This window comes from Vigna radiata, chromosome 9, assembly GCF_000741045.1.
Source record: "Vigna radiata var. radiata cultivar VC1973A chromosome 9, Vradiata_ver6, whole genome shotgun sequence".
NCBI lineage: Eukaryota > Viridiplantae > Streptophyta > Magnoliopsida > Fabales > Fabaceae > Vigna > Vigna radiata.
In genome coordinates this window covers 1,134,612-1,143,944 of record NC_028359.1, presented here as the reverse complement: position 1 = coordinate 1,143,944, position 9,333 = coordinate 1,134,612, and the positions used below count along the sequence as shown (strand labels likewise).

The 9,333-nt window shown below is 32.6% G+C and overlaps 2 protein-coding genes across 4 annotated transcripts; both read left to right on the top strand.

The window, feature by feature from the left end:
- The first annotated feature begins 196 nt into the window (after positions 1-196).
- On the top strand, positions 197-1,953 carry LOC106773850 (cytochrome c oxidase assembly protein COX19-like). The gene is made up of 5 exons (XM_022786434.1): positions 197-245; positions 309-356; positions 573-661; positions 748-845; positions 1,668-1,953. The coding sequence occupies exons 2-5, from the start codon at positions 344-346 to the stop codon at positions 1,771-1,773; spliced, it is 306 nt and encodes a 101-aa protein (XP_022642155.1). The 5' UTR covers positions 197-245; positions 309-343; the 3' UTR covers positions 1,774-1,953.
- Positions 1,954-3,294: 1,341 nt separating this feature from the next.
- On the top strand, positions 3,295-9,170 carry LOC106773800. 3 transcript variants are annotated; one of them, XM_014660553.2, is made up of 14 exons: positions 3,295-3,644; positions 4,286-4,700; positions 4,891-4,982; positions 5,239-5,397; positions 5,593-5,929; positions 6,290-6,408; positions 6,493-6,565; positions 6,638-6,858; positions 6,959-7,015; positions 7,089-7,260; positions 7,706-7,828; positions 7,912-8,082; positions 8,614-8,657; positions 8,749-9,170. In XM_014660553.2, exons 1-14 carry the CDS (start codon positions 3,601-3,603, stop codon positions 8,786-8,788), a joined length of 2,067 nt encoding a protein of 688 aa, XP_014516039.1. In that variant the 5' UTR covers positions 3,295-3,600; the 3' UTR covers positions 8,789-9,170. The 3 variants fall into 3 exon arrangements, with proteins under 3 accessions (XP_014516039.1, XP_014516037.1, XP_014516038.1); XM_014660551.2 differs by having other exon boundaries at positions 3,298-3,644; positions 8,614-8,673; XM_014660552.2 differs by lacking the exon at positions 6,959-7,015 and having other exon boundaries at positions 3,299-3,644; positions 8,614-8,673.
- The last annotated feature ends 163 nt before the right edge of the window (positions 9,171-9,333 follow it).

Sequence of the window (9,333 nt, the reverse complement as noted above, 5' to 3'; positions counted from 1 at the left end):
TATTTATTTAAAAAGGAAAATTGAAAAAAAAAAAGAGTAGAAATCTCTCTTTTGTGTATAAGAATATAAACACTTAATTAAAAATATTCAAATTTAATAAACACTTAAAGTTGAATAACTCTAATTAAAAAGTTTGCTTAAAAATAAAATAAAGTTGTTAACATTTTACCCAGAAGAATTTTTCTTGCTGAACTTGACTCCCCCTTTTGATCATCCCAATCGCACAACGGATCCACATGCAGCGAGTTTGTTTTTTTTTTTTTTTTTTTTTTAATTTAATCCAGTTGAAATTGAAATTGCTTTCTCAGATTCAGTATCAAAGCTTCCCCATGAAACCCTAGAAATGAGTGCTGCAGGTATTTGTTTCCTTTTCACCTTTCATCCTCTGTTTGATAAATGAATTGCTTCCAAATTTTGCAGTGAAAATGCTATGCTCTAGGATTGTTTGAAATCTTTATTCTTCTTCCGCTGTTTCAAAAACAAATACCCTTTGTTATTCCTATGTGGTAGTATGCTTTATTCTGTATGGGTTTCTGATTATTAACAGTGTTTGACGGTTTTGTGTAGTATAGGTGGTGCGTTTGGTGGCAACAGGGGGCTCCGTCCAGTGCCTCCCGAAAAGGGAATATTCCCATTGGACCATTTGCATTTGTGTGATCTAGTATGTATGCTTCTTTTTCACTTGTTTATTCATTTTTGGTTTCTTAGCCCCCATTTTGATTCACTCTTGTATCGCCATCCTTGCAGGAGAAGGTGGAATATCTAAATTGTTTGAAGACTGCTGGCCACCAGTCTGAAAAATGCAGGCAATTCTCAAAAAAATACCTGCAGTGTCGTATGGAGAGGTGGGTTGCTTTCAATGTATTGCATATAAGTTTTCAATGCACATGGTAGTTAGTCTTTGGTGTTAATTAAGTAGGCTAGACTACTCTGTTGAGCTCAATTTTGTAGTTTTCCATGATGACTAAGCAGTTTTATAAAGTCTTAATTATCTTTCGTGGATTTGAATTAGTCATTCTGAATTTTTGACTGTGATCTGTTTAATTGAGCAATGCAAATTTTGGTGAGGAAAAGAGTGAGCACTATTCATTTAAAACTAATTATGATCTTGAGTATGGAACTAAAAACAGTAGAAAATATACGTGCAACCATACTTATACAAATTTCCTAATTACAGAAACAAAATGCCTCTTTGAATAACCCAGAAAGAGAACAAGATTACTGGAGACAGGAAACAGTAATAGCATTTTAAGAGATAGAGTCTCTATATTTAGGATTAACTCTTGTTATTCAACTGACATCCGTTATTAATCATTTCTCAGGCAGTAGTTTTGTCAATGGTTTTTCTATAGATATGTATTTTTATGACACCATATGAGCTTGACAAGATCGTAGTCACAGGTAGAATGCTATTCTATCAAAATTTGTACCAATTTTGCAATGAAATCATGGAATCTAATCTCATTACAAAATATTCTCACGATGAAATATTAAGTATAGAAGTTAGTGATTTTAGTGGATATCTTTGATCTGTCTTGTTCTTTTCATTGTAAAATAGTTATAGTATGCTGTAGATATTACTTTTGGTATATATGGTTCCTACCTTTGTTTTGACTAGATTTTTTTTATAACTAATTACCATGAACTATGTAATTGGCTTCTTTCAGGAACTTGATGGCAAAACAAGACTTGGCTGAACTAGGTTTTAAGGAAAGTACTGTAGAAACTACTGGAGGGAAAGTTACTGATAGGGTTGTCACTCAAGACCAATAAACCCGAAGAATTAAGAATGTATATTGATTTCGAGGTAGAGTTTTGATAATGCCATTTTTGCCGTTATCTTCCCATTCGTTTGAAAAATAATGTCTGAAGCATGCTCTGAGAAACAGAAGATGGTGGATAGTTTGTTCCATTCCCTCTTTTAATTATATGGATTTTGATTTTGTTCCTTCATTGCAATGATTAAAAAATTGACTGGGTTAGGCTTGTCAATTCAATCGAAAGATTGGTGAACAAGTTAGCTGTTGTGTTTGTTTCATTCGACCAAAATACAGAATGATCATTGATGAGGTGGTTGAGCCAGTCCTTTTTTATTCAATCAAAAGCATTTTCGTGTACCAAACAGACTTGATGTTAAACAATAAACATAATTTATTATTCTATAACATTTTATAGTTAATCTTTTATATGGTATTGTTTTTTCATGTTAATGTTTTACTTTACTCAACCTTGATACAGTTTTCTGTTAATAATAGTTATATAATATTAAAGTCTCTGTTTATCAGTTTGCGTTGGCCTTTAGTTTCATCGTAATCGGAGTAATGAACCTTAAATTGGTATTATACCAAAGTGGGAAAATATTTCAAAATTTGAAGTCCAGTATGAAGAATGATATTAAGATGTGATTTTGAATGGATTGTACATTTTTAATTTATTACAATGGTTTCTCACTTTCCTGTATTAAAAAGATGAAAAAGATTTCATCGTAACGTTAAATTTAAAAAATAATTGTTCATCATTTTAAAATCTTGAGGAAGTTAGTAAAAGTGTATCATTGTTCTCTCAAAAATTAATTGAAATCAACCGTGCTTGGTATTTTTTATATACAAATTTTGTAACCTTTTGCCATTTGCACGGTCATATCATCTGACTTACGTGTATTACATATGGTTTCCCAAGAACATATACAAAAAAAATAACTAAAAGTTGAAAATGAAGTTAATTCAGTCCTAACTAAATCACGTTTGTACTGAAGTAAGAAACTTGAAAGATAATATTATTGGTTAGAGATGGTAAAAATACCTGTGTCTAGACAGATTCTGTGATAGATAATTAATATTCATGTATATTTATTATTATTATTATACCTAGAGATCTTAATACTTACTTATAAATGAATTAGAGTATTATATTATTTGTATTCGTAAATATATGTTATTTGGAAAATAAATAAAAATTTAATTCATATTTTATTAGATTAAATTTAATTAAAATTAAAATTAATTTATATTTTATCAGATCAAATTTAATTATAATTAAATTTAAATTTAAATTAAATTTATTTTATATATATCTTTATAATATTATTTAATTTTTATTTTAAAAATTTATAAAATATACATTTTTAAATATTATGTGAATAACAAGTGAATTTCTTTATTATAAATTAAGATAACTAATAAATATTATCCATACCTAACCGATAATGAAAATAGAAAGAAATTTGCATGCAAAAGATGAACCCAAAAACTATGTATCCACCACACCTCAACTACCCAACAACATAGGCTAAAGGATCATTCAGTCAGAGCAACGTTTGGTGTTGACTTAGACTTGATTGAAACTACATTTTTGAGTTTGGTTTGGACATAATAAGTACAACAGATGGTTTTGTTTTTTTGTTTTAAGGTTGTGTTGTCCACAAACTAAGCATTAGCAAGGAAAGGTAATAGGAGCCAAATCCAAAGGGCAATGAAGAGTTGGAGTTGGTGAATTAATTATAAATTTCTGTGCCTCGATGCCACCGCTCTTATTCTAATCCATTATTTATATTTTCCAACATTAATATGTCTAATCTCTTCTCTTACTTTTCATCTTTCCATGGCTTCTCACTTCAATCTGCAACATCAACTTTTCAACTACTCGTAAGCTTCCTCTTACTTTTTCTTCTCCTTCTAACAATTGTTACAAGCCCATCAAAATAACCCCTTCTGTGCTGTAAAAGAATAAATATTATCTGAAACATATATTAAACTCACTGCTTATCCGTACTTGATATTTTCTTACCTGAAAGTTGAAATTTGTTTCTGAGGATGAGTTTCTACTTTTGGTATATAATCCTTTCGCTACCCTTTTTTTGCCCCGTTATGAAATTAATCACCAAATCATCCATGGGACCAAAATCAGATAACAAATATTAAAAAAAATGAAAAATTAGCAACATTGTTGGAAGGTAGCCTTTTGTACAAAGTTATAGTTTCACCTTCTGAACTGCTGTTGTTGATATCCTCGTAATAATGTTGTTGTCAAGGTAACCAACAAGTTGTGAGTGGTATTACCCAGCAACAATTTGAAAAACAAGACATTTATTATACATGAAAGTACATTGTCACTTGTATCTGTTCTGTCTGAAATCAAGTAGCAGATTACTACATAGTATTAGTCACTAGTTCGGTAGTTCCAGCTAACATTTTTTCTTAATCTGTGATGTGTTCGATTTCGCTATGTATTTTAGACATTGCATATTGTCAAAAGTTTATACATCTCCTGTTTCTTCCTAAAACAGATCCGTGGGGCTAGATGTCAGAAAAAGAACAACGGCTTATGCCCTTCAACATGCCAATTCAAATGTGTTAGATGAGAGAAATAATAGTTCTTTGAATAGTGGCATGCTAGTTGGATCTCTGTCTTCATGTTGCACATCCTTCAAGAAGCTCTCATCGTTGGCAGCATCAGCTAAGACTTGTTTTTACGGTTCTGATGATCAAAACAAAGAAGCAGTTGAGTTTACTGATGTTCCATCCAGTAGTGAGGGAATAGAACATAATAGGGTGCATTGTGTTGTGTGGTTATTGCATGAATCTTCTAGGAGCTTTTCCCAGTCAATCAACTCGCTTGGAGTAGCAAGGAGTGGTCCTGCTCTTGCAATGGCTTGGATAGGAAAGGATGTGCGTGAATGGCATAGACGTATGGCTTATGAGGTACATGCATCAAAATGTTCTATAGTGATGAAATATATAATTGTCTCCTACACATTATTCTTTTACATTATGGGAATTTGTGATGTAAGCCTGTTAATGAGAAGATGCATATACTTATTTCCTGAAAAATCGTCAGGAAAAGTTGATTGAGTCTAATAATGAAAATATAACCATTGGCATGTGCATGTAGGTTGCAGTTTATGCTTTAATGAAAGCAGTAATTGATTTGGAGATATTGCTTTCACATGAACGACTAAATGAATTTTCTCCAGTTAAAGAGATGTAAGCTTTTACTGTTTCTGCTTTTCTTGTCAATAGTAATATTAACACACACACACATATATATATATATATAAGAGTTGTAGCATGCTGGAATTTTATCAAACCTTTGATTGGAAGAATAGTTGTGCATCATATTACATTTACTATTTCTGCTTTTTCCTTACTCGTTAATGGTAGTAATAATAAAAGTGATTTTGTTAAATACAACTGATGTAAGCATTGCTCTCATATGTGTTACTTCTCCTCCCTGTTTCAGTTTGAGCCCACAAATGAATCAAATGGAAGAGCACATTGAAATTCGGCTGAAAATGAAGCATCCATATTTGGTGCAGTGGTTTAGAGAAACTGAAATGCCGCGTATAGCAGGATATTTTATTCCACTTCTAAAGAAGTGGTCCATGGAATATGCAGGAAGGTTTGTTTGTAACTATCTTGTTTTCAGAAACATATATTTGAACCTTGGATGGAATTCCTTTTTCTTAGTCAACAAATGTCCTTGCATTCGTTTGACTTTCAAAGTTTTCCTTCAAGTTGATGATTTTATGTTCATTTCGGTTAGATTCTCCATATATTCAGCAGAAGAAATTTAGCCTGACAGAAAAGTATTCAGCGGTATTGCAGGAATTATTGTGGCTATAACATGTTGTAGTGCAGTGGTTAAATTTGGCTCCAGACATATCTGCTGCTCCTTACTTGTATTGTCTCTTGAAGATGTTTTGGTCAAGCTTATGGACTTTTCACCCAATCTTGCATATATGGACAAATTACATCAGTTAGCAACTGAGGCGGGATTTGAAAAGTATTTCTTGTACCATTTTGGTGGGAAGGTTTTTCCCAGTGAGAAAACTGAGGACCTAGAGTTTTGGATTGGTTTGGCCTACAAGAAACTATTGAAAGCCTTCGATGAAGAAAGCATCACTTTAAAGAAGCAAAATTTTCAGCAAAAGGTGAACTTGCAAACTTGTGCAGAAAATCGATGGATAAATAGGACTTAGTCTGAGTATAATATTTATTTAAGAAATAATTTGCCTCATCCAAAGGGAATAGCAGAAGCATTTAGGCAAACATATTTCGACAAAATTTAGTCCTGTTGATACACTGTTGACATGAAGAAGACATACTTAGCTGTAGTGCATTTTTCTTTCAGTTTTATAAAACAGATAATATATTTCTAGTCATGGTTTGCATGATCATCACTTGACATGCCTTTCAAATAATCGATCTTGTTAATCTCGTTATTTTATAGGTGCATGCATGGTTATCTATCATTCTGTACTCAGACAGTTGTTTATGCTGTTCTTTTACAGATACGAGCAGACAGTTTGGCTACATTGGGGCTTTTTACATACCTTGGAAGAAAGACTAGAATGTTTTTGTCAGCAATGGGCATTAAGGATCTTGACGGAGTAGTCAAGGACTTCCTCAGGTTGATCTCTTTGCTTGTTTGTTACATTTTTAATCATGTAAATTTTCAAGATACTGATAGTGAAGATTCAAAGCTTTGATTTAGGTACCTGGAATTTGGCATTCTTTTCATTTATCCTGAATTTTCCTCCATCAGTGTGTACCAGTGTTTCATGGAGGTTAGTTTCTGTTAAATACCATTCGTATGTTGAGATTAACTGTCACTGATTGTAATCTAATATGTCTTTCAGGTGGTAACAGATGAGATAGGATGGCTTGATTTTTATATGTCCTTTGTTCAAATAAACTGCAAGGAGAAAAGGTCTAAACATAATGCTCGCCAGGCAGAGAAAGAGATAATTTCTTCTGTAGTTTTTACTGTGTGCTATGATGTTTTCTCTGGGTTTGCACACTTCAATCGCTCAACTCAACAATCATTGGACACAGCTTCACGATCATACTTGCTTATTTGGTAATATTTAGTTTATAGTTATATATCAGTTTAAGTTTCTTTGTCTAACAATAGTAACTATTAACATTGTATGTTTTGCATTCTGTTTTTAACATCCTAGTCAGGGTTTGCTTAGTATTTGTCTGCAATATCACTGGGCTGCTTATGACAAGTCGGGGTAGGCTGGTTCTTGTTTGATGGATGCTTTACTCATTAAATGCTGAGGATCATTAATTAGTGCCTATTTTCAGGGAATCACTAAATACCATGGATCATGCTGCAATTGACAACCAAACATCATATATGGGAAGTATAAATGGACCCAAGTTACCTCGGGTGTTTGAAGTGCATCAGATGTCACATGATTTAACTACAGAAGGATGTCCAGAGATTAATTTTCGAAACAGTAGTACATTCAAAAAGGTATGTCAGTAGATGTGATTTATTATAACAAGATATATAGCAAGTTAGGGAAATTCATTATCTTGATAAACTAGGAATTAGGTTGATTCCTTGTGAGTTCTATACTCACAGAAGGAATTTGCCTGTTAGGTTTTGATTTAATTCTTTTGTTCAGTGTTGTGATTTTTGCTCACGTATTTTGGCAAGGATAAATATTGGTTTTGTTGATCTAAGTATCCTTGGTAGTTGACAATTTATCCTTAAAGATAAGGCATAATCTAAAGGGTTTAGAGAAATCATTTAGGATTAGAAACAAAGTGAATCTTGTTGTAATTAAGGTTAATGAACTGGGAGCATAGATAGAGACAAAACAAAAGATAGACAGATGTTTTTGATTTACGAGACAGTATACATGAGGCCTTGGCTGTTGATTTGGTTTCAAAGTTTCTTCCTTTTTTAATCACAGGCTTCAGTTTCTGCAATCACAAGTAAGAAAACATATGAGAAAGACTCTTGTATTGACAAGTCAAATACTCAGCCTCAAAATTTTATCAAGAGATACATAATCAAATTGGCATCCACAAGTGCAGTAAGAGTTTTGATAGTGTGTTTCTGGTAAATGAGTAAGCTGTCATGACTCTACGTTTTTTAATCTGTGGAATATTTTACCAGGACATCTGGATGGGTACTGTATTGCTCTTCATAGACATTTCAGTTGCTTTAGAGCTACTTTCTAGGCAAATGCATGGCTGCAAGCCTTCTGGGAGTCAAAGAAAGAGGCTAAACAGAACCTTGTCTGACATAATTGTGCTAATTCCAGTGACAATCTTGATGCTACTTCCTGTGAGCACCTTTACCCTTTCAGAACCTTATGACTTGGTTAACTTTCTGTTTTGTTCACTTTTAAGGCCATGCTAAACTACACATCAATAAGATGTATAATGTCTTCCCTAACATACCTTGTATTTTTTTAACAGTTTAATTGATATGTATTGTCAGAGTAAAATACTCTTACACTGTCAATCAATGTCACTCTTACTGTAAATAGTGAAGTCGTTATTACAGAAGTTAACAAAACTTACTATATATAATAGTTTATGATTGTTTTACGATTGGATTATTGTATAACAATGTTTTTTACTGTTAGTGGATAACCTTTTTTTTATTTTTCTGTTTCTAATATCTCTACTGTAGCATTTTCTTAAAGGAAGTGACTAGGAGAATTATATACTTGACAAATTTTCCTTTCTTATTTGGAGTGCAGACAGAGGAATTGATCACTGAATATGCAATTATAATACTTATTACTCGGAGAAGAAAGAAAGTGCTGGAAGCATTTCAATTATAATAAATTGATTTTATTTCTGTTTCCAGGTAACAGCTGTAGGCCATGCAGCTATTCTGGCAGCAATCAAGAAGTATATGCCGTTCTTGGTACCTTTTTGCTGCCTTGTCTTTCAAGATATTCATTTGTCTTGCCCTACTCATAATGCTTGCTACATTATGCAGATCCCTTCATCTTATTCTTCAGAGCGCTTGGATGTTGTAAAGCAAATAAAGCAAACTAGAGAGATGGGTGATCAGTTACATTTGGCTCAGTTTGACCTTGAAGATCAACCAGTAACCATTTCTTGAACATGACCGAGTCTCATGTTACATTTGAACTTCATAGTGTCAGTGCCTAATCATTCGAATCAAACTTTTTGGTCAAAAGTAGAAAATTATTGCAAAGTCCTTCAAAACCCAAAGGAATTATGTATATTTGGATAACCGTTATGGATACATTTTTGGGTGCTGAAGATACTTTTGGAGAAAGTTAACTTTTTGTATCTTTTATTCCGGAAGTACTTCTGGAAGGAGTGTTAGTACAAACATGTATTGCTGCAAGAGGTAAGAGTGTCATGATTATAGATAAAAGAAGTACTTACATTCGTCTATTTGTTGATTAGTAATATATAGATTATCTTGTTTAAACGTTAAAATGCTACATTACAATACTTGTAATTTCATTCATTCAAAGCATGTTTAATAAAATGAAAATGGCTATTCATTCATATCGATTAAATTCCTCCTGTCGTTTTAGGTCCCTGCTAT